The sequence below is a fragment of the Salvelinus sp. IW2-2015 genome, linkage group LG30, assembly GCF_002910315.2.
Source record: "Salvelinus sp. IW2-2015 linkage group LG30, ASM291031v2, whole genome shotgun sequence".
NCBI classification, from domain to species: Eukaryota; Metazoa; Chordata; class Actinopteri; order Salmoniformes; family Salmonidae; genus Salvelinus; species Salvelinus sp. IW2-2015.
The window spans coordinates 24841918-24867659 of NC_036869.1; the positions used below are offsets into that span (position 1 = coordinate 24841918).

General features: G+C 43.2%; 1 protein-coding gene across 1 annotated transcript; it reads right to left on the reverse strand.

Annotated features, from left to right (window-relative positions):
- Nucleotides 1–1564: 1564 nt before the first annotated feature.
- Nucleotides 1565–25390, reverse strand: LOC111955339 (ephrin-A1-like). The gene is made up of 5 exons (XM_023975552.2): nt 25088–25390; nt 3246–3541; nt 2620–2685; nt 2376–2468; nt 1565–2034 (listed from the first exon to the last, which is right to left on the reverse strand). The coding sequence occupies exons 1-5, from the start codon at nt 25183–25185 to the stop codon at nt 1910–1912; spliced, it is 678 nt and encodes a 225-aa protein (XP_023831320.1). The 5' UTR covers nt 25186–25390; the 3' UTR covers nt 1565–1909.
- Nucleotides 25391–25742: the final 352 nt, after the last annotated feature.

The following is a 25742-nucleotide window of genomic DNA, read 5'->3' on the forward strand; positions in this document are numbered from 1 at the left end:
TAACAACCTCTACTATTCTTGGAAGACTTTTCACTAGATGTGTGAACATTGCTGCCCTGGATTTGCTTCCATTCAGCCACAAGAGCACTAGTGAGGTCGGGCACTGATGTTGGGTGATTAGGCCTGGCTCGCAGTCATCGTTCCAATTCATCCAAAGGTGTTTGATGGGGTTGAGGTCAGGGCACTATGCATCCTGGCATCCGCCAAACCCAGATGGTGATGCGTGATTCGTCACTCCAGAGAAAGCATTTCCACCGCTCCAATTGTGGAGCGCTTTACACCACTCTAGCCAACGTTTGGCATTGCACATGGTGGTCTTAGGCTTGTGTGCGGCTGCTCAGCCATGGAAAACCCATTTCATGAAGCTCCCGACAAACAGTTATTGTGCCGACGTTGCTTCTAGAGGCAGTTTGGAACCCGGTAGTGAGTGTTGCAACAGCGGTCCTGTTCTGTGAGCTTGCCACTACCACTTCGCAGCTGAGCTGTTGTTGCTCCTAGATGTTTCCACTTCACAATAACAGCATTTATGACTGGGGCAGCTCTAGCAAGGCAGAAATTTGACAAACAGACTTGTTGGGAAGGTGGCATTCTATGACGGTGCCACGCTGAAAGTCACTGAGCTCTTCAGTAAGGCCATTCTACTGCCAATGTTTGTCTATAGAGATTGCATGACTGTGTGCCCGATTTAATAAACCTCTCAGCAACTGGTGTGGCTGAAATAGCCAAATCCACATACTATTGTACATCTAGTGTATTACCAACCAAATTACAACTGTTTTTGAATAAAAACATTTTAACTTGGTTGACTTTTTAGTGTCAGAGGTAGAGAACAGTGTAACACTGCTCTGGCAAGCACTGTGATGAGCATAGTTCAGTCTGGGTTATTTTGTTTGTCAGTTTAAACGGTACGGGTGCATGATCTGATATACAGAAGGTCTGCCTTACACTGCAACATACAATGTACTGTATCCGTGTTTGCTTTTGGCAGTTGTAACATTTTTGTTTGACCTCTAGCTCTCCCTCGCACACGTTCTCTCTCACTGAAACACTAATTCTAACTCTTCCCCTCCTCAGAGAGAGCTCACTTACCAACAGTCAGCATAGCATTTGTTAAACATACGGTATATCTTTCAACTGCAAACTTTTACAAATGATTTTTCACAGAATGTACACAATACCTTTCCTTTTCACGTAGTGTCTACTATGTCATGGATCTGTATTGTGATGTCAGTCAGTCTGTCTGTTGTTGTGCTGTATGGTTAGTGCTGTGAAAGCACATGGTCGAGTCTGCAAAGGAACATTAATAGTTAGCTAACACGTCCCCTGCTTTTGTCGATGCTACATTAAGAACCACTTGGACATTTAGTGCCACTCAATTACAGTACAATAGCAATACCACAAACAGAACACAATAGTCAAGGTTGGAATAGAATAGTTACACACTGAAGAGATGATCACTGTATTCTTTGGCTCAAAAGCGTAGAGAAGATGTTTCACTAAATGCAGTTTTTTTTTTCTGACACAAATTCATATCAAATCCAAATAGTTGTCCATATAAGAATGTCCTTTAGCTTTTGTCTTGTTCTTCGTCCATTTATGTTCCTCTTCAAAATTTTCTTCCGCACTTTTCCAAAATGAATTATGTTTTTTTTTTGGAGGAGAAGAGCAAAAACACTAACATTAAAGAGAACAAAATCTCTCCAGGAAATACTGGCATCTTGAGAAAGCTTAGTGCCTTCCCACAAAACTCCAACCAAATTCTCACTCAGCACACTTAGTGCATGTGTCCATCCGTACTTACGAGATTAAAAATATCCCTCTCCCAGTGACCAGCACTTGGGCTTTGAGAATTGTCTTTTGTGTCTGTGGTTCCCCACAGACCAACTTCAAGTCTATGAGATTTGTAGTCTCACTGTAACAACAGTAATAATAAGACGGGGACAATCAATGACAGGATGGAGAAGGATGCCTTTGACACCGACGAATTTGTCCGCACACTTTTCTGGACCTCTGGCAGGATTACCACTGGGTCATCTGTATGGTGAAAATATAGAATATATATATTAGTCCATGTTAACTCATCCTTAATCTTAACTTCAAGGGCCGGTTTCCCGGAAACAGATTAATCCTAGTCCGGGATTAAAAAGCATCATCAATGAAGAATCTCCATTGAAATAAACAATGCATTTGGAAAGTATTCAGACTCCTTGACTTTTTCCACATTTTGTTACGTTACAGCCTTATTCAAAAATGTATTAAATTGTTTTTCCCCCTCATCACGTCTTTCATACCGGCCCTAAACGTTCAGTCCTAGGATCAAGTACAACTGGCCCATAGAGAATACAACTGGCCCAATGGTTTGTTCATTAACATACCTGCAGGCAGTCTGTTGGAGGGGTTGTGTGCTCCACCCCCAGCTCCAGGTACAGCTGCAGCTCCTCCAGTTGCAACCCTGGCCTCTTGAGAACCTGGATGAGGAAAATAACAATCAATTCCTCTGCCATACTGCAGCCTGGAGCTAAAATCATTATCAGACAAAGGTTACATTCCAAATGGCACCCTATTCCCTATATAGTGCACTACTTTTGACCACCCAACCACTAGGGCAGTGAAACTTACCATCAGTAGCTACGACGTCTACCCTGAGCCTGAGGCACTCCTGTCCGTGGTGGTGCAGAGGTTTGGCTGGAGAGGGGAAGGAACAAAGAGGAGCGTTAATTACAGAAAAACAAATGCACTTATCCTCCTGTGTCACCTTAATCCACCTCCACAGACAGACAGACGCACGCACACACGACCTGCAGCCATCTGTGAACAGGCGGAGGGTGTCCCGTCCTGTCGCTCATCTAATTACAACACACTCAGGGTCACAGCATCGCCTCTCTCTGGGTGATTGGGCCACCAGCTATCTACTAGCTACCATGTGAGCGCTAATGCACAACATAGCATGCCAACAACACAACATAGCATGCCAACATTCACTGAATGTTAACATAAGCCTTCAAGGTGGCGACTTGTTTGTCCGGGTGCTTTACCAAGGGTCATACACATCTATATCAGCGGCAGTGCTTTTCCCTCACATTTTTCCTGACTTAAAGGGACATTTCACCTCACTCTCATTTTGACATGACTACTTTTGAGGTCTGAAAACATCAAACAAACGTTGACTTTCGGGTTAAGTTCTCTTACAAATTCTCCAGAAATAGTTCATTTACATGGATAAAAAAAAATAGCTAGACACTTACAGATATAGTAGTAGCTCTCTCCCTGGCGGAACTCCTTGCCCAGGGTGAAGGGGGTGAAACGCTGGAACTTCTCTGAGAACTTCTCGGCGGCGTGGGGTGCGAAGGGGTGGCCGCACTCCCAACGCATCTGGTCGTAGGACTGAGGCTTGCAAGCGTCGTAGTCCTCCCGCTCCACCATGTAGAGCACGTAGCGCTCAGCATCCTGCGATGCCACCTCGCCCAGCGGGTAGTGGGGGCACACGATGTCCAGGTAGTCGTTCAGACGCACCTCCACCGCATAGCTGTCCCTTAGGAACCTGAGGATGAAGATCAAAGAGGTTAGTCGAGTCACAAGTGTCATCGGGATTAATAAGTACGGCGATGGCTTCAGAGCGGCAAAAAAATATATACAACAATCAAATTTTGAATTATGTATCGGCCGGTGGCGTGTGCCCCGTATTCAACCGGGGAAATCATGGAGGAGATGGAGTGGCATGAGCAGCAGGCAGGGAGAAAACACAATAAGTGGGAAAGTGAGTTGGGTGGATGTGTATAAATATGGATGATTGTGGACAGCAGTGCCGTCTGTGCTGGGAGCTAGTCCTGAGTGCACATTGATCCCGGCTCCCCCCTGGCGATGTTTACAGAGAAACATTAGCAGTCATTCAGGACACCGGGCCGGGAGACGAGTATCGATACTAAACTGCAGACAGAGCTAGACACCAGACATGCACAGACAAGGGGTGCCTAATCACAAACACACACCACCACCCGAAAGAGTGAGAGGCATGAATATGAGGAGGCCAGGTCTCTCCTGAGCATTTACCCCTTTCATTAAGGACGAACAGACACACATGTCTGGTCCCTGTCTGTTTCTGTCTCCTGCCACACTCCCACTCTCATAGTCTGACTGTATCTGCTCCCTATCTGCATGCCTCTCCTCCCTCCAGTCCTCTCCAAGCTTTTTACACCAGCAGTCCTTGAGCGGATTTACATTTGTAAAATATGTCTAGTGAGATCTACAGTATGTCTCTTCAACATCAGATTTGCAACTTCTCCGTTTACACTAGCCTTGACGTGAGTGCAGCTTTTAGCATACCGTAAATGCCATAGTATGTAGACAAACAAAATAAGGATAGCAATTCAAACTATACATGAGCTTCTCATCTAAACCATATTGCACATAAGTTTGCACACTTGATTAATGCAATGATACACAAATGTGTGGATATTTTTTAAAGCCATACATTTTCTATGTGGCTAACAGAGCACAAATGTTGTCTTCTGGTATTAAGGTAATTATTTAGGGGATGTGTGGTGTGAGAGAGGTTGTCTTACACTGTTCCACTCAGATGGGGGTATGTGGTGTAGATGTCTCTCAAACTACTTTCTCTTAAAGGGAGATTTGAATCTACAGTTGAAGTCAGAAGTTTACATACACCTCAGCCAAATACATTTAAACTCGGTTTTTCACAATTCCTGACATTTAATCCTAGTAAAATTCCCTGTCTTAGGTCAGTTAGGATCACCACTTTATTTTAAGAATGTGAAATGTCAGAATAATAGTAGAGAGAATGATTTATTTCAGCTTTTATTTCTTTCATCACATTCCCAGTGGGCAAGAAGTTTACATACACTCAATTAGTATTTGGTAGCATTGCCTTTCAAATGTTTAACTTGGGTCAAACGTTTCAGGTAGCCTTCCACAAGCTTCCCACAATAAGTTGGGTGAATTTTGGCCCATTCCACCTGACAGAGCTGGTGTAACTGAGTCAGGTTTCTAGGCCCCCTTGCTCGCACACGCTTTTTCAGTTCTATAGGATTGAGGTCAGGGCTTTGTGATGGCCACTCCAATACCTTGACTTTGTTGTCCTTAATCCATTTTACGCAACTTTGGAAGTATGCTTGGGGTCATTGTCCATTTGGAAGACCCATTTGCGACCAAGCTTTAACTTCCTGACTGATGTCTTCAATATATCCAAATCATTTTCCTTCCTCATGATACCATCTATTTTGTGAAGTGCACCAGTCCCTCCTGCAGCAAAGCACCCCCACAACATGATGCTGCCACCCCCGTGCTTCATGGTTGGGATAGTGTTTTTCAGCTAGCAAGCCTCCCCCTTTTTCCTCCAAACATAACGATGGTCATTATGGCCAAACAGTTCTATTTTTGTTTCATCAGACCAGAGGACATTTCTCCAAAAAGTACGATCTTCGTCTCCATGGCGGTGCAAAGGCTTCTTCCTTGCTGATCGGCCTTTCAGGTTATGTTGATATAGGACTCATTTTACTGTGGATAGATACTTTTGTACCTGTTTCCTCCAGTATCTTCACAAGGTCCTTTGCTGTTGTTCTGGGATTGATTTGCACATTTCGCACCAAAGTACGTTCATCTCTAGGACACAGAACGCGTCTCCTTCCTGAGCGGTATGACGGCTGCGTGGTCCCATGGTGTTTATACTTGCATATTATTGTTTGTACAGATGAACGTGGTACATTCAGGCGTTTGGAAATTGCTCCCAAGGATGAACCAGACTTGCAATTTTTTTCTGAGGTCTTGGCTGAATTCTTTTCATTTCCCCATGATGTCAAGCAAAGAGGCACCGAGTTTGAAGGTAGGCCTTGAAATACATCCACAGGTACACCAGAAAATTGAGTCAAATGATGTCAATTAGCCTACCAGAAGCTTCTAAAGCCACGACATATTTTTCTGGAATTTTCCAAGCTGTTTAAAGGCACAGTCAACTTAGTGTATGTAAACTTCTGACCCGCTGGAATTGTGATAGTGAATTATAAGTGAAATAATCTGTCTGTAAAGAATTACTGGAAAATGTACTTGTGTCATGCACAAAGTAGATGTCCTAACCGACTTGCCAAAACTATAGTTTGTTAACAAGAATTTTTGTGGAGTGGTTGAAAAACTAGTTTTAAATGACTCCAACCTAAGTGTATGTAAACTTCCGACTTCAACTGTACATCTGTCTCTCTAAACTACACAAGCATCTCTCCTGGACCTTTGTGTCGTCAAAGTAGCATAGTGTAAAGAGGCCCCTAGTTCCACCCAGTAAAAAAAAAACTACACTCCCACCACCTCTTTCTCGTTTGCTGTCCTTCTCTACCTTTCTTTCTTCCCCGTCATTCTTTCTCACAGAGATATGCGTTCATCCCCATCCATCACCACACACACCAACCTGGAGGGAGCAGTAGCTAGCTCTAGCCTCTAGCAATACAACCACCACCCCCTCACCCAGTCTTCAGTTACTTAAGCTGTGCTTATCCATTACCAACTCATCCTGCCTGAATCGGTCTGCATCACCAGGGTGCCCAGAGTAACGGAGAAGTGGAGTAAACTCACCCAGCGTAAATGTTTTCACAACACGCGCCCCGAATGTGTGTCTTAGGTAGAGTTTTATTGCTTTTGCAATGAATACATGTGCAACTCTGCATTTGGGGGACTCTCACAAAGCCAGCTAGTGTGTGGTGTGTTATATCCACCCCCTATTAAGGCGGCCGCATGCTTCCCAACCGAAACAGTTTGGTACAGTTTGTGCATATATTATGCTGACATTTTGTGCCGTTTTTGTTAGTTTTGGAGTTCGGATAGGGTTTTGTCGGCTGCTCCAGAAATGTTGCTGCTGGCTTGTTCGGCACATGACGCATGGGAAGCCAGAAAGGAACATGCCCTCTTCACCAAAGGATGGGGTATGTTGTTATATTTTCTATTGTAGTCGACGAAGAGTAGTCATGTTTGGCTAACAATAGCTAGCGCTAGCTTCTTGGCTGGCTATTGGCTAGCTAGCCTAGCAGCATACTCATGCATGGAAAGAAAGCCAACCAACTAAACTAAAGATCTTCACAACTTTTGATCAAACAATTTTGTCAGAGAGAGAAAATTATAAGCGTCCCACATTGGTAACACCAAAGTCAAAGTTTGGTAGCAAAGTCTGGTAAAGGGAGAAAAGAGCTGCAGACTCAGTCCTTGACACATCACTGGCAAAGGCATTGCAAATGATTGAAAACATATCTCAAGATCTGGAAAACGTCATGCACAGAGCCACCAGCTTGCCCCAGAGGTAAATAAAAAAATATCAGACTTTACTTTGATCCCCTTTCCTCTGTTCTGTGGTCTTTTTTCCCTCCTCTGCTCTCCAGACACTCCTTATTTCCTCCCTCATCCCATCCTCTCCACAGGGTCCTGGCACCTATAGCTGATTTCATGGACGAACTCTCGCCAAAACTCCAGGAGGAATTTGACCACCAGCTGCTTGAGTTTGTGCATGACTTCAAGAAAATGACATGGACCAAATGACCGGGACCCCAATGAAATGAACAACTTGTTCTGTCGTTGTTCAGACACTAGACACTTTATTCTATCAACACTTTTTTGGTTTACATGCCTGTTCATAGCAGACACCGTTGCACTATTTTTCAGAAACATTTATATTCAGAAAGATGTGCAACTACACTGACACTTATTTTACTTCATTAGACACTTGTTTACGCGTCTGTTCTCAGCAGACCATTTTGTATTGTGGTTTAATTTCAGAAGCAAGAATAAAAGGTTAATTTGTTTGCTGAAAAAGCTCTGTTTGTATTTCTTCATGTCAATACAACGGAGTTACAGTTCATATAAGGAAATCAATCAATTGACATAAATTCGTTAGGCCCTAATCTATGGATTTCACGACTGGAAATACAGATATTCATCGGTTGGCCACAGATACCTTTTAAAAAAGGTAGGGGCGTGGATCAGAAAACCAGCCAGTATCTGGTGTGACTAACATTTGCCTGATGCAGCGCGACACATCTCCTTCGCATAGATGATCAGGCTGTTGATTGTAGAATGTTGTCCCACTCCTCTTCAATGGCTATGCGGAGTTGCTGGATATTGGCGGGAACAGTAACACGCCGTCTTACACATCAATCCAGAGCATCCCAAACATGGGTGACACGTCTGGTGAGTATGCAGGCCATGGGAGAAATGGGATATATCCAGCTTCCTGGAATTGTGTACAGATCCTTGCGACATGGGGACATGCATTATCATGCTGAAACATGAGGTGATGGCGGCGAATGAATGGCACGACAATGTCTCATCACGGTATCTCCATGCCATCAATAAAATGCAATTGTGTTTGTTGTCCGTAGCTTATGCCTGCCCATACCATAACCCCACCGCCACCATGGGGCACTCTGTTCACAATGTTGACATCAGCAAACCGGTCGCCCACACGACACCATACACGTGGTCTGCGGTTGTGAGGCCGGTTGGACGTACTGCCAAATTCTCTAAAACGACATTGTGGTAGAGAAATTAACATTCAATACTCTGGCAACAGCTCTGGGACATTCCTGGAGTCAGCATGACAATTGCACGCTCCCTCAAAACGTGAGACATCTGTGGTGTTGTGTGACAAAACTGCACATTTTAGAGTGGCCTTTTATTGCCCCCAGCACAAGGTGCACCTCTGTAATGATAAGGGTGCACGAGGTTCTCGTGTAGGGGGAAAGGCGCACATGAAAACATGAGGACGTTGCGGTACCTGGCAGGACAGCTGGCGGTGGTAAATCGAGGGTATTCTGCAGCAGTTTGGACCCAAAAGAACTCTTGAAACACTTCACCCTAGCTCTTTCGGCCATATGCCCCTACATCCACCATTGTGAACCTGTAGCGGGCATCTTCTCTGTCCCCGTATCTCGCCTATTATATGTGTTGCTAGGCACATCAAATCTAGTAGATCCCGGGGCAATTCGAAAAACGCAATTCTCGCCAGTCAAATGTCTCTCTATATACACAATTTTATTCTCCTGCGCGTATATTCCTTGTTTAGGTGTGTCGTCACTTCCTTGTTTGGCTGTAGATGGCTATTACCAGCTCATCCGCCTCTAATGTCCTGGGGTAATACTGCCGCTTTCCTCTTCATTTGTCAAGCGAATATCTTTTCAGGGAGCATGGGATCACACTTGTTCAGTTTGGCTAGTCGAAGTCGAACTGAAGCATGCTGACGCCTTTACACCACACAGCTCTGTGGGAGATGGGTTGCTCCATAGTCCTGGGTTGGGTATTTGCACATCTGCCAATGAAAACTCCACATTGGGGCCATTTTGGCTCTTGGGTATCTGTTTTTTTTGTTGAGAATTCCAGCTTCACCCCATGAAAGCAATGAACACAAGAAGTGACATTTTCGATGTGTTCCGGGGGGGGGGGGGGGGTGACAAGGTCCATATGTGTGAGTAACAATCAAAGTGCACAAGCAGAGAGAGGCCCTTGTCGCTCATTAGATTGTGTTTGTTTGTTACCGGTGGACCCCCTGGTTAAAGGACAGACGCTGTGGCTCCAAACTCCTAGTGCCCACTACCCTTCCCCCACCCCTCCAGCACAACCCCCTCTGCCTCCCCGCTTCATTGCTTTCTCTCAATGCAGATGACCAGATTAACAGCACTGTGGCAAGAGTAGTGTTGAGCCGGTAAAAAGAGCCACCGGTAAAAAGAGCAACTGTTTCTCTCTGTATACTAATTAGGCGAGTCCACATCCATCTAGCTGCATAATAGTAGCATATTAAGCAAAAACAGGGCCAGTAATTATTATTCCACTGACTGTGTGCTAGGACAGCTTAGTGCTTATCTACAGTTTGCCTAGCTGCCACACACTGTTTACAAGTTCCACTGTAGAGTGGTCATTTTGCCTGCCACTCACAATTCCAGCTAAAATCGCTAATACTACTGAGCAAACATGTTTGTATGCTGCGTTTGACCTAGTATCCTCCTCAAACAGTAACCACACGACCGAGCGCGCACGCATGCACGCAAGCACACTCTCTCCCCCCCCTCCCCGTGATTTAAAAGTTGTTTTTTTGTGGTATGGTTCCAAACTATTCATCAAAAGGGGGGGTCGAAGGGCGGTGCAATTAAAAACACAAAAAAGGGTAATAAAGTCACCCTGGAAGGGGGGTAATTATTCTTCCCACTCAAGGCTGGGAGTGAGGGAGCCATGTGAATGAGAGGGTCAGGGGCCTCTAGCTGCGAATGGCTTTTCCTCTGTGGTAAACTTTGTGTGAGAGTATTGCAGTAGCTTCATCAATGCCACTGTTTCATACGGTGGTACTATTCACACCCTCCTCGGATGGAATATCTTACTAACCCAAATGAACAGGGGGCTGAATACACACCCAAGAGGGGCCCCTTTATTAATTGTAAATAGTTTAATTATCCCGGGGGCTTTTGCAGCACGACTGATTAAAAGGAACTTCAAAGAATGCCTGATTGAAAGGTTTTTAACAATGTCAAACATCGTCACCATCACTCTGGCAGACACTAAACAGCTTCTCTCTCTTGATTTCAGACTCCATATTGAAAATGTCACCTGAATTGCTTCTCACTATGGTTACAGAGCTGATTTATGCCCTCTGTTGTTCCTTGGATGCTCAGTTTTAATGACAGCAACATTTACAGAAATAACTTCAGGGAGGGGTGACTGCATTCTCTGCTTATTGAGGATTTGTGAAACTATGACAGATATGCAACTACGATTGTGTGTGTGTGTGTGTGTGTGTGTGTGTGTGTGTGTGTACGTATGCATTGGGTTTGCTGAGGAATCTGTGTGTGATGATAAGGGGGGATAATGAATGACAACGATAGCAGACAGCCAGCGAACGTCAAGTGGTTGTGTGTCTGTCTGTCTGTGTGTGTGTATTGTGTCTAGTGCAACATAGACTCCAGACTGTTGGAACCTCTCCTCCTCCAGAGTTAATTCTTGATTTATTAGAGCCTCTTCAGTGGCAGGAGCCTGATCTATCTACTTTATCTCTCTGGCCAGCGTTTGGCTTTTTTCCTTCACCTCTACCCCCCTCCCTCCATCTCCCTCTCTCATCTCTGCACTCTATCGCCCTGTGGAATGTTGGACATCTGAGGGGAGGAGGGGCTCACTCGGGATCAAAGGTCGGACAATCGCAGAGTCAGCACCAGAGGGTCCTTGGACACACACACATACAAGCACACACACACGGTCAGCAAGTAATGTGCTGCTCCCGTGCATTTAAAAGCCCCGAGATGGATGTTGTGTGGAGAATCACCTGCTTTGAGGTTCAGTTGTCTATTTAAATAGCACATGAGGTTACACCAGCTGACAAGCTCGCAACACCTGACCACTGTGAAGCTCCACAGCAATTACCATCAGTGCCATCGTCTAGAGCCATCACTCAAACCTAGAGCAATTACACTAACCTCAGAATCTTTTTTCCCCCGTCGGGTTATAATGCCACACTAATACACAGCCTAAGAGGCGACTGGTCGGCGTTACGGCTGAGTGGATCGGAATGCCGCGGGGCGTCTAATCGGCTCGTCCGAGCACGGATTATCGGGTGGAGCAGCGGCTGAGCTCGGGTCCATTCAGCTGCACCAGACTCTGCCTAATACAAGGGCTTAGAGCCGACACCGAGGCCCAGAGAGGGAGGGATGGTAGTGGGGAAGAGCGGGGCAGGGTGGGGCCCTGGGTCCATTGTTCCCAAACAGAGAGGGGGTATTACTCTGGACTTTGGGACTTCAAAAAGGACTGAACACAGTGTGTGTGTCCTGTGTGTGTGACTGTGTATGTCCATAGGACCATGGAGGGAAAATGGGAAAGTGAGAGGTGTTAAAAAGGAGAGATGAAAGACATGGGTTACAGAGGTGGCATTTATTTCTGAATTTATCCTCTGGAAAAAGAAAAACAGTTAAGAGATGTTTTTATTTTTATTTTTAATTGAGGAGCGTGAGAGAGGAGAGCCACTCTGAAATATAAGTCTGGCTGTGCGGCTAGTTCACATTTTTCTACACAGCTAAATTCCTCTTTCGTTTCATCTATCCATCCATCCATCTCTGTCAGGTCTCCCCACCCTCTCCCTGTCCATCTTGCATCACTCAATAAGCCCAATAGATCCCCATTTAATTCCGACCTCTCCCCTAGCACTTGTCGAACCAATCAGAGCCGGCCTTGTTGGAATGCCAAATATGTGAGTTTGTGACCCACTGTTTGTAGAGGCTAACACAGTTAATAGAAACAAGAATGGTCCGACTATTAGCCTCTCCCGCTTAACATAATATTCAGAGGCAGGTTCATACTTGGGTTGTGTTGACTTCTGTCATCAATCGCTCTCCTTTCTAGATCTGTTACTTTACCTTTGTCCATTGTTCATTCTGACAGCGCCCTTGGCCAAAGACTTCAACGCCTTCCCTCCCACAAAAGTAACCCCAGAATCCACCAGCAACATAATTGCCTTATTTTGGACAACCACAGGGATATGAATATGTGTGCTCTTTCTAACGGTCTAACACGGTCCCAGAGTCATTTGTACTCCTGTAAGAGCCTGACCAAAAATGTCACCACTGAAATTACATTACTCAAGAGGCAAACATTTTGCAGAATCGATTTCCATAAGATAAACCTTGTTTTTTTTCATCATTATTTCCCCAATCCTCAGAGTATAATAGTCTGTGAGCATTCACCATTGTTTGCCTGCCCGTGGCTTTGAAACTGTACAAGGAGGTTTGGCTGAGATAATCTATTCAATGCAAAGAGGTAATCGTTACACATCTTGACCTCCAGGGGGCACCAGTAACTGGAGCTGTGTGTATGTGAGACCCATACCGTAGATCAGTGTTACTCGCTATTTTTTGTAAGAGGGCCACTTTGGGTTAAGACAATCATTCAGGGGGCCGCACAGATCTTTACATTTCTTGTACTTTTCCTTCCAATATTATCGATTGAGCAAATTCAGAGCAATAGAGCACATGCAATTGATTTGATGTACAGCACAAATATATACATACACACATTAAATAGGCTACATCACATGTATAAAGAAACATATTAAAGGGTTACCTCAGTAGTTGGATGAGTGAAAATGTCCCGTCTGCTCCTTGACTGAATTCATTCTAAATGCATAGTGTTGTTTCTATCCTTGTGAGGCAATCCAGGTGTGCGTGCATTGGGTAGTCTGTTTCTATGTTTCTGTTTCACAATGTTCATTGTTGAAAATGTTGCTTCACATGAACAAGTGCTGATATAAAATGGTCACCTTTTGCACACAGTTTCAGAAGTGGATACTCTGTCTGACACAAGGCTCCAGAAATGGGTAACACCTGATCTTAGTTCACATTGCAATGAACTGATATCCTTGAATCTTGACTCAAACTCCCTTGGAGCTGGAGATTCACCGTGTTCAGGTGGCATGTGATGTCAGTTGAAAAAGCCAGCTTTAATATCCTCCTTCACAGATTTGAGGGAGGAGAGAGAAATCTTTCCAAAACTCTGTCATGAGACAGCCATTGTGAAATATCGAGTCGTATTCCGTATTCTGTCTGGTATTCCTCCAGCAACTCGCGGAATTTCCGGTGATTCAGTGCCCTCGCAATAATACTTTTTATTTAACCTTTATTTAACTAGGCAAGTCAGTTAAGAACAAATTCTTATTTACAATGACGGCCTAGGAACAGTGGGTTAACTGCCTTGTTCGGGGGCAGAATGACAGATTTTTACCTTGTCAGTTCGAGGATTAGATCTATCAACCTTTCAGTTACTAGTCCAACGCTCTAACCACTAGGTTACCTGCTGCTCATAATAATGTTCACCACGCTCATAATAATGTTCACCACGCTCATAATAATGTTCACCACGCTCATAATAATGTTCACCACGCGCACGACTTGCTGCATCACATTCTGTAAGTATTTTTGATTTTCCCATGATGTCAAGCAGAGAGGCACTGAGTTTGAAGGCAGGCCTTGAAATACATCCATATCTCCAATTGACTCAAAGGATGTCAATTAGCCTATCAGAAGCTTCTAAAGCCATGACATCTTTTTCTGGAATTTCCAAAGCTATTTAAAAAGGCACAGTCAACTTAGTGTATGTAAACTTCTGACCTGCTAAAATTGTGACACAGTGAATTATAAGTGAAGTAATCTGTCTGTAAAGAATTACTGGAAAAATTACTTGTGTTATGCACAAAGTAGATGTCCTAACCGACTTGCCAAAACTATAGTTTGTTAACAAGAAATTTGTGGAGTGGTTGAAAAACGAGTTTTAATGACTCCAACATTAGTGTATGTAAACTTCCGACTTCAACTGTGTGTGTGTGTGTGTGTGTGTATGTAAACTTCCGACTTCAACAGTGTGTGTGTGTGTGTGTGTGTGTGTGTGTGTATATATATATATATATATATATATATATATATATATAATCAAGTGATTTGGGCCTGCATTAGACACATTGAATTGAAATTGTATCATCATTGTTATGTACTATGAATGGAAAATATGAAAAATCACCGCAGGCGGCAAATTAAAGGGCTTTGGCCTGCGGGCCGCGCAATGAGTACCACTGCTGTAGATGGACAATATGCATGCAATCGCTGTGGGAACAAGTTAATAACCAGAGTCCAGCCATTTCAACAACAGGACAAACACATCAAAACGACCCTTATTTACAGAACAACACACATAATGGCTCATTTTCAGACACAATAAATCGACCCCATACACACACACATTCATTACAAATGCATGGATACGTGCAAAGACTATGTAGTTGGACAAGTCTGGACACACACACACAATTCCATGTTTATCATATTCCTACGCCTGTTTACCAGGAAAGTCTTTCATACACAGTATTTGGGGTTGAGAGGTTGTAAAACATTGAGGAGGAGGTGGAGGAAGAGGAAGTCTGGCACGTAGATAAGGAAGAGGCAGAGACGGGGGCAGAAAAACACCCATGGGGTTGATTGAGGTGAAAATGATCAGAAGGAAAATCTTGAGGAGAGAGACAGTGGAACACACACACACACACACACACACACATTATCAAACAACCAATCACTATTCATTCAATTACTCTCACTGGCCGGAAACGCGTTGTGTTAATTTTGATAAAATGTTCTCAGGATCATTTCATCAACCCCCTTAAGTAATAAGTAGAGGGTTTGGTGATTGCGTGTGCCCGTGTGTGAGAACGGTATTGTTTATTGTGTCGGCAGGATATGCCATTTCCCGGGAAAAGACTAGGCCAGGAAGCTCACATTCGTAGGGAAACACGCACATACACGCTCTTGTAACACTGCCTCTGAAAACCTTTGGCCTGAATCACTATCTTACTTTACTCAATAAAACTTAGCAACCTTCCTTCTCCCACCCAGACAGACAGGAAGTTGGCTTTGTCATTATGGTCGTCAAGGTAGTTAGTCTGCTTAACTGATGATTGCCAACTATAATACTGTCGCTTGGGTGATATACTGTTTATACAGTAGTATTGAAAAATACTAATGGTATGATTTTCAATACCGTAATTTGTTTGTATGTATACAGTACCAGTCAAAAGTTTGGACACACCGACTCATTCAAGGGTTCTTTATATTGTAGAATAATAGTGAAGACATCAAACCTATGAAATAACACATATGGAATCATGTAGTAACCAAAAAAGTGTTAAACAAATTAAAATATATTTTAGATTCTTCAAAGTAGCCACCCTTTGCCTTGATGACAGCTTTGCACACTCTTGGTGTTCTCTCAACCAGCATCAGCTGGATTGCTTTTCCAACAGTCTTGAAAGTGTTCCCACATATGCTGAGCACTTGTTGGCTGATATCCTTCACTCTGCGGTCCAACTCATCCCAAACCATCTCAATTGGTTTGAGGTCGGGTGATTGTGGAGGCCAGGTCATCTGATGCAGCACTCAATCACTCTCTCCTCCTTGGTCAAATAGCCCTTACACAGCCTGGAGGTGTGTTGGGTCATTGTCCTGTTGAAAAACAAATGATAGTGGGACTAAGCCCAAACCAGATGGGATGGTGTATCGCTGCAGAATGCTGTGGTAGCCATGCTGGTTAAGTGTGCCTTGAATTCTAAATAAATCACTGACAGTGTCACCAGCAAAGCACCCCCACACCACCTCCTCCATGCTTCACGGTGGAAACCACACATGCAGAGATCATCCGTTCAACTACTCTGCTTCTCACAAAGACACGGCAGTTGGAACCAAAAATCTCAAATTTGGACTCATCAGACCAAAAGGACAGATTTCCACCAGTCTAATGTCCATTGGCCCAAGCAAGTCTCTTCTTCTTATTGGTGTATTTTAGTAGTGGTTTCTTTGCAGCAATTCGACCATGAAGGCCTGATTCATGCAGTCTCCTCTGAACAGTTGATGTTGAGATGTGTCTGTTACTTGAACTCCGTGAAGCATTTATTTGGGCTGCAATTTCTGAGGCTGGTAGTAACTCTAATAAACTTATTAGAGGGGTTTCTCGGGGTTTCCTTTCCTGTGGCGGTCCTCATGAGAGCCAGTTTCATAATAGCGCTCATGGTTTTTGCGACTGCACTTGAAACAAGTTCTTGAAATGTTCCATATTGACTGACCTTCATGTCTTAAAGTAATGATGGACTGTCATTTCTCTTTGCTTATTCGAACTGTTCTTGACATAATATGGACTTGGTCTTTTACCAAATAGGGCTATCTCCTGTATACCACCCCTACCTTGTCACAACACAACTGATTGGCTCAAACGCATTGAGGGAAGAAATTCCACAAATGAACTTTTAACAGGGTACACCTGTTAATTGAAATGTATTCCAGTTGACTACCTCATGAAGCTGGTTGAGCTAATGCCAAGAGTGTGCAAAGCTGTCATCAAGGCAAAGGGTGGCTACTTTGAAGAATCTCAAATCTATTTTGATTTGTTTAACAGTTTTTGGTTACTACATGATTACATATGCGTCATTTCATAGTTTTGATGTCTTCACTATTATTCTACAATGTAGAAAATAGTAAAAATAAAGAAAAACCCTGTAATGAGTAGGCATCCAAACTTTTGACTGGTCCTGTGTGTGTGTGTGTGTGTGCGTGTGTGCGTGTGTGTGTATGTAATATATATATACACGCACGCACACAAAAGTATGTGGAAACCCCATCAAATTAGTGGATTCAGTTATTTCAGTCTCACCCGTTGCTGACAGGTGTATAAAAAACGAGCACACACCCATGCAATCTCCACAGCTAAACATTGGCAGTAGAATGGCCTTACTGAGGAGCTCACTGACTTTCAACGTGGCACCGTCATAGGATGCCAACTTTCCAACAAGTCTGTTCGTAAAATTTCTGCCCTGCTAGAGCTGCCACGGTCAACTGTAAGTGCTGTTATTGGGAAGTGGAAACGTCTAGGAGCACAAGCTCACAGAATGAGACTGCCGATTGCTGAAGCGCATAAAAATCATCTGTCCTCGGTTGCATTACTCACTACCGAGTTCCAAACTGCCTCCAGAAGCAACACCAACACAAGAACTGTTTGTCGGGAGCTTCATAAAATGGGTTTCCGTGGCCACACACAAGCCTAAGATCCCCATGCGCCATCTGGCAGTTCGACAGGGTTTGGCGGATGCCAGGAGAACGCTACCTGCCCGAAAGCATAGTGCCAACTGTAAGTTTGGTGGAGGAGGCACAATGGTCCGGGGCTTTTTTTTCATGGTTCGGGTATGGCCCCTTAGTTTCAGTGAAGGGAAATCTTAACGCTACAGCATACAATGACAATGTAGACAATCCTGTGCTTCCAACTTTGTGGCAACAGTTTGGTGAAGGTCCTTTCCTGTTTCAACATGACAATGCCCCCGTGCACAAAGCGAGGTCCATACAGAAATGGTTGATCAAGATCGGTGAGGAAGAACTTGGCTGGCCTGCACAGAGCCCTGACCTCAACCCCATCAAACACCTTTGGGATGAATTGGAACGCTGATTGTGAGCTAGGCTAATCGCCCAACATCAGTGCCCGACCTCACTAATGCTCGTGGCTGAATGGAAGAAAGTTCCTGCAGGAATGTCTAGTGGAAAGCCTTACCAGAAGAGTGGAGGCCGTTATAGCAGAAAAGGGGATGACCACCTCCACATTAATGCCCATGATTTTGGAATGAGATGTTCGACGAGCAGGTGTCCACATACTTTTGGTTATGTAGTGTATGTCTTGTGGGGGCTGTGGTGGTGTGTGCGTCGCCACTGCTTATAACTATAAGAAATCTAAGATGTGTCAAATAAATTATATTCAGCTCAGGGCTCCACTCCAGCTATGCAAGTGGCTAGATGTCAAGATCAAGCTACTTGGTTACAGCAGAGACATTAAATCCCCTCCTGGATTAAGAGCCTTTGTTGCCTAAATTGCATTGAGTTTATTTTTTTATAATAAATTAAAAAAATAGCGCCCCACAGAAACAGTATGACGGTATCAACATCTGGATACCGCCCAACCCTGCGACACACCCCGTCATCCCTTCTCACACGCCAATGATCAATGACCTACAGTTGAAGTCGGAGGTTTACATACACCTTAGCCAAATACATTTAAAACAGTTTTTCACAATTCCTGACATTTAATCCTAGTAAAAAATCCCTGTCTTAGGTCAGTTAGGATCACCACTTTATTTTAAGAATGTGAAATGTCAGAATAATAGTGGAGAGAATGATTTATTTCAGCTTTTATTTCTTTCATCACATTCCCAGTCAGGTCAGAAGTTTACATACACTCAATTAGTATTTGGTAGCATTGCCTTTAAAATTGTTAAACTTGGGTCAAACGTTTAGGGTAGCCTTCCACAAGCTTCCCATAATAAGATGGGTGAATTTTGGCCCATTCCTCCTGACAGAGCTGGTGTAACTGAGGCAGGTTTGTAGGCCTCCTTGCTCGCACACACTTTTTCAGTTCTGCCCACACATTTTCTATAGGATTGAGGTCAGGGCTTTGTGATGGCCACTCCAATACCTTGACTTTGTTGTCCTTAAGCCATTTTGCCACAACTTTGGAAGTATGCTTGGGGTCATTGTCCATTTGGAAGACCCATTTGCGACCAAGCTTTAACTTATGATATTGCTTCAATATATCGACATCATTTTCTTTCCTCATGATGCCATCTATTTTGTGAAGTGCACCAGTCTCTCCTGCAGCAAAGCACCCCCACAACATGATGCTGCCACCCCTGTACTTCACGGTTGGGATGGTGTTCTTCGGCTTGCAAGCCTCCCCCTTTTTCCTCCAAACATAACGATGGTCATTATGGCCAAACAGTTCTATTTCTGTTTCATCAAACCAGAGGACATTCCTCCAAAAAGTATGATCTTTGTCCCCATGTGCAGTTGCAAACCTTAGTATGTCTTTTTAATTGCAGTTTTGGAGCAGTGGCTTCTTCCTTGCTGAGCGGCCTTTCAGGTTATGTCAATATAGGACTCGTTTTACTGTGGATATAGATACTTTTGTACCTGTTTCCTCCAGCATCTTCACAAGGGCATTTGCTGTTGTTCTGGGATTTATTTGCTCTTTCGCACCAAAGTACGTTCATCTCTAGGAGACAAAACGCGTCTCCTTCCTGAGCGGTGTGACGGCTGTGTGGTCCCATGGTGTTTATACTTGCGTACTATTGTTTGTACAGATGAACGTGGTACCTTCAGGTGTTTGGATATTGCTCCCAAGGATGAACCAGACTTGTGGAGGTCAAGCAAAGAGGCACTGAGTTTGAAGGCAGGCCTTGAAATACATCCACAGGTACTCCTCCAATTGACTCAAATGATGTCAATTAGCCTATCAGAAGCTTCTAAAGCCATGACATAATGTTCTGGAATTTTCCAAGCTGTTTAAAGGCACAGTCAACTTTGTGTATGTAAACTTCTGACCCACTAGAATTGTGATACAGTGAATTAAAAGTGAAATAATCTGTCTGTAAACAATTGCTGGGAAAATTACTTGTGTCATGCACAAAGTAGATGTCCTAACCCACTTGCCAAAACTATAGTTTGTTAACAAGAAATTTGTGGAGTGGTTGAAAAACGAGTTTTAATGACTCCAACCTAAATGTATGTAAACTTCCGACTTCAACTATCTATAGTTGGTGTGTATTGCCTATTGTAAAAAAGTAAAGTATGTCTTGAGCGGTTGTCTATTAATGTTCTGTATTATGTCATGTTTCATGTTTTGTGTGGACCCCAGGAAGAGTAACTGCTGCTTTTGCAATAGATAATGGAGAATCTAATAAAATACCAACAAAAAAAATACAATTGAGGCTTAATTCAGATTAATGAGTCCGCAATCTCAGCGTGTTTTCTCCGATTCCAATTCACTAGACAGAGATTAGGGAGCAGTTTATGGGATTTGGGGGAGGTAGAGAAACAGAGAATGAGTGGGGGTGGAAGAGTCATTCACAGAAATTACTAGAAAGCGGGTGAAAAAGAAGGGAATAATATGAGATTAGCGAGAAGAGGAAAAACTGCCCTTTTTTGCAGAAAATAGGAGATGAGGGAGATACAAATGTAGAAATCCCATCTCACACACCACCTACTTATACCAGAAGACGTGGCTATCCAACCCTCTCTCTCTCTACACACACACCTTTGTTATTCTCAATTTTACTCCTTCCAGAGTTGCAGAGCAGAGTTCTCAGACTGGTTCGACCACTTCCACTGCCTCGTGGAAAAAAACACAAGAAGAGAAAAGCATACAGAGTGAGCCAACAACTGAAAGAGGGGTCGAAATTGCTTGAGTTCATTGAAAAACCCATGGTGGCTTGAAGGAGAGGTGGGGAGGGGTTTGCTTGAGGGAAAGTTAAAGCCGGGAGAAAGAGAAAAAGAGGGCAAAGTGCCTAGTGACGAATGGCTATGGGTGCCAAAAACGATTAAAAAAAATCCACACCTCATACCATTCTTTCCTCCTTCCCCCCTTCAGAAAGGGAGACTAGGAGGTGAAGAAATAATGGACTGAAAAGGGGCAGCATGTAAAGATGAGATAAAAGGTGTAGAGGGAGCAGAGAGAGAACCAGAGACAGGAGGAAGAATGAATCTCTCCGAGGCAGTTCCAAAACCGTGTGAAGAGGGGAGGCCTGAGCGGCAGACAGCATTCAAAGGCCACCGCAGTGACAGAATGACTGACAGACTGATTGAGGCAATGGCACTTCATCACCGTGTGCACTCTGACCCCCAATCAGTCACACCAGTTACTATTCTGTTCTGTGGCACTCTGTGAAGAGAATACCCCCAATTTGTATAGGAAGCACTACAGAAACCTCCAAATTGGCTGAATAATACTTGCAAAAACCACTTATATGGGTGAAACTTACCATAAAAATCACTAATTCGAGGCAAATGCACCGTAAAGGTCAATTCTTTTGATGAAATACACTATAGAGCGATAAGCCTGTTAAGTGAAAATATCGCAAAGCTCATTTAGGTTTAAAAAAAAAGCTCAACATTAGCGAAGAAGATTAAACCCCCCCAAAAGATAAATGTGCAGCGAGAAAAAGAGATTGTCGGAATTATGTGATAAGAAAAAAGCCATTAAATGTGATTTTTTTTAAATAAAACTGGAAAAAATTCAAAGTAAGTACAGAGTAAGGAAAGCGTTAACATTGAACATGTGGAACTTTCTGCCACGACCAGCTTGAAACAAGGAACCGAGCCAAAATGAGAGAGGAGGCGGTGGAGAGAGGAAGAAACAGGTACAGGGTGGAGGAGGGAGATTTACTCATGCTCTGTCAGAAAAAATAATGGGTAAAAGAGAGAGAAGGAGCAAGCTGAATGAGTAGGCTACTGTATTACTTTTGGGTTATGAATGTTAACATCAAATCACGGCAATGCAGTGCAGTGTGCCCGTTGCCCAGCAGTGTGTGAGGGTGGAAGTCTGGGTTAATGTGTGTGTGAGCGAGCAAGTCAGTGATTTAGGAGCTGGTGCTTTAACACACTGCCTCCCCCATGGGACACACCTTTCACACAGACACGTACCTACGGACACACACAGACCGAGCAAAGCATATTGATAGAGCAACTTCTGGGAACCAGTGTGAATGATACAGCCTTTCTTAACCTATGATGCAAGCTTGCAGATTGACACATGTAGGCACACACAGCTCTAAATTAAAGAATGTCATTGGTAGCACTCGTGCTCCCAATTTGAAAAAGTTCAGAGAACCAGATTTAAAGAATATTATTATTTTTATTTTAAATAATATTTTTTTAAATTGATTGATATACAGCCTATATTGGGCCTACGTTGCACCCTAGAAACGAATATGTAACACTGTAAATACATGAGTTTATTATAAAAGCTAAAATGTTGATATGAAAGTTGTGGAATATTAGGATACTACATTGTGTAAAAGCACACATTTCTTATTTAGATGCATTACATTTAAAAGTGTACACTGTCTCTTTAAAAAAAAGTCAGGTTTGTGATGACTGTCATTCATGCATCGCTATGCTCATTGATTTTCTGAAGAAGCTATCACTTTTCCTTTCTTTCTGTGGCCCCAAATGTTTAGATATAGTGGTAAAGTTACCAGGTTGTTAGCTAGCCAGCCAATGATGTAACATGGCTGAAAAAGTGTGAACTAATGTTTAACGACGCACAATCAGTTTTAGAACTACCCACAACGTTCCGGTATAGGAAGATAAAAATGTTGCGCTGGTAATATGGGTCAGATCTTTTGACCTGGTTGGTCTAAAAGCAAGCCTTTTTCGTTGTAGTAATGGTACAACCATGACCATAACAAATCTGCACTCGCTTGTTTCTCTAGGGCACTCGGAATCAACGATACAGGGAAACCTTATCATTACAACGATTGATATCTGGGAGATCTTTTTTTAATAGTCACGCGGTGCTCCTAAAATAAAACTCCTGGTCGCACAGCAAAATATTTTGTTGCATGCAACGAAATTGGTCGCACTTCAGAGCCCTGGGCGCACACACATCACAACCCAGCCAGAAACAGATATCTGTTGGACTGAAACACAGCGGTAGCTCGCTCACAGGCAGCGTCAACCTTGCAGTCAACATGCCCCAAGGCACAAACATAGTACACACCAATGCATAGTAGGGCATCTGTAACTGACACACACACACTGTTGATTCCGTAGGGAAGCGGACAGGGTAAATCGTTACCACCTAACTGATCAAAATGATTCGTCTGTTGTCAAGTAGATTAGCTATAGCTTTATAATCAAGACCATTGATTGGATCTGCCACACAAACTGGGGGAGAGGGCGAGGGCGTCGACCCAAAAAGGACTGATAGAGAGAGCCATGAACAAATCAACAACAGTAGGCTTATCAAGCAATGGGTTTGAGGGGGAAAAACAGATTTAGAGAAAACCAAGAAAAGAAGAGGTGAATAAATGGGGGGAAAAAAACATTTCTCTTCCGAACTCTCCTTTATTTCTGTGAGTGTGGGATTAAGTGCAGCCAGAGGGAGAGATTTAGTGCAAATATCCAGTAAAAATAGCAAGCGTGGGGATTATGCGTTTATTTGCAGAAATGATGATCATTGTTGTCACTGCATCGTAGCATGCTTACATCTGGGACTCGTAAACTTCATTCTCTGAGATTATGACATGGATGTGTTTCTGAGAACAATGACTGCAGTGTCATGGCTTTATGGGAAATCTCTATGATCACAACAAGAAACTTAACTGAGTTTAGTACTGTGTGAATTTGAATATAAATGTATGTGTGTGTCTACAAGACAGGACATGTTAAATAAAGGTTAAAAAAATGTGTTTGCATTCAAGTGAGAGTGTATGCCTTGCTGTGATTGATTGGCCGTTTGTCTTGTTTGTTTGTGTGTGATTGAGTGAGTTTGTGCCAGAGTGTGTTAGTGTATGAGTGAGTGTGTGTGTTTTAATCTCACCCTCCCAACTTTTCACCCCAACCCAACCCCCATAACTCTAATTGACCTCCACTTATTCAGAGTGGGCTCCAAACCCCCAAAATTTGGGCTCCAATTTCTCCTTCCCAAGCTATCCATCGCACTCCCACAATATGACCTACTAGGCAGGCTTCAAGTTACATCCTCTGTCTCCGTCATACACCATTATTCCTCATCTTTCCATCTGAAATATGAACCCTCATATGTCTCCCTGTCCTGTCCCGTCAGCCCATCATATATATCCAGTGATTTAGTGGACAGACAGACACGCGTAATGAAAATGTAAGATGGAGATATCAACGCCATCAGTTGGGATGGGTTTGCAACCGATATTTACTACCACGGTCACGTCTCTGGGTGACTGTTATAAAGCCTCGGGTAAAGATAGGCATACCCATTTTAAAAATATATATATCTGTTGATACAAATGGAATGTGGAATTACATTTACTGTTGTGTGGTTGGGTCTTTAAATAGGACATTTTATTATTATTAAATAGTTATTACACAAGCTTAAAAACTCATAGTTGCTAAAGATGGTGCTAATAATAATGCACCTCCCATTCCATATGTCCTTGAAAGTGGGGTAATTTAGATGGTAGCCTATCAATAAATCAGATTTATGGTATAACAATGTGTAACTACCAACTCACCGAAAGGGTAGACAGACAGATTGTGACACAGATAAATTGACCAGGTTATACAAGGAATTACAGATAAAAAATATAAAAAAGTTTCCCCTCAGGCAGTGGTGAAGCCAGTGAACAAGAAGATACTGTAACTACCTTGCATTATCATGACAACAACAGTGGCCAGCTGCATATTCAGTCGACTCAGAATGTAAACCAATTAAGGCAGTAGGCTACAACAACATAATCTATTTGAATACCCTAACAGTCACATTCATGTGGTAATTAAAAGGTATAGGCTATTGCATAGTCATTGCTATGCACAGATATAAAGAGGTACTGTAGCATTATTGAGCATTGACTAGTTTGCCGACAATCCTAATCAGCAAATTATGCAAGTCACAATCACAGCTTCTGATACATTGTATTACTTTGTTGCACTTACGAATCTGATTTGCAAACCTTTACAAATGAACAGTAATGAAATAGAATGACAAAAAAACACAAGCGATCACGAATAGTTTAACTTACTTGCTGTTTGTGCTATTCCAATATATGCTGTGCCTTTCTGCAGAAGCAAACCAAGCGCCGAGACTCCCAACGAAGCACAGGCTCCAGACCAAATCCATTATTTGAGTGGAGAGGATGCGTTCGGAGGAAAACCCGCGAGTCTTGCAGTCAAACAACTTTAGGAAAATATCTATGCGTTCGAGTAGGTTATTTACTCAATAAATGTACTTATGCACGCAACAGCTTCAAAACAGAAAGAAAAAATAGGAAGCACTCGGCCAAATAAGACGAGCCTGTTTCAGTCAAGCACAGTCCGTAATGAATGAACAACAATTTGCTTGGTTTCTAGTTTTGTGGAACGCCTACTATCGTTAAACACGCCTCATTATGAATGAGAACCAATGGGAGGACAAAGCGCCTCGCCGCCCCCCCCCCCCTCCTCCCCATTTTGTTTGTCAGATGCGGGATGCACGCCCTCTGTGGTACAGGAGTAGGAGGGGAATTTCTAAGAAGTATTAGTACCTATTCTATTGACGATTTCTTTTTCCAGACTTATTCGTAGTAGGATAGATATATCGATGAAGAAATAACACGATTTTCACAGAATCAAACGACCCAATCTGAGGGAAGTAAGTTGTATAATAGCTTTCCACCACAACCACTTTATAGTGGTCAG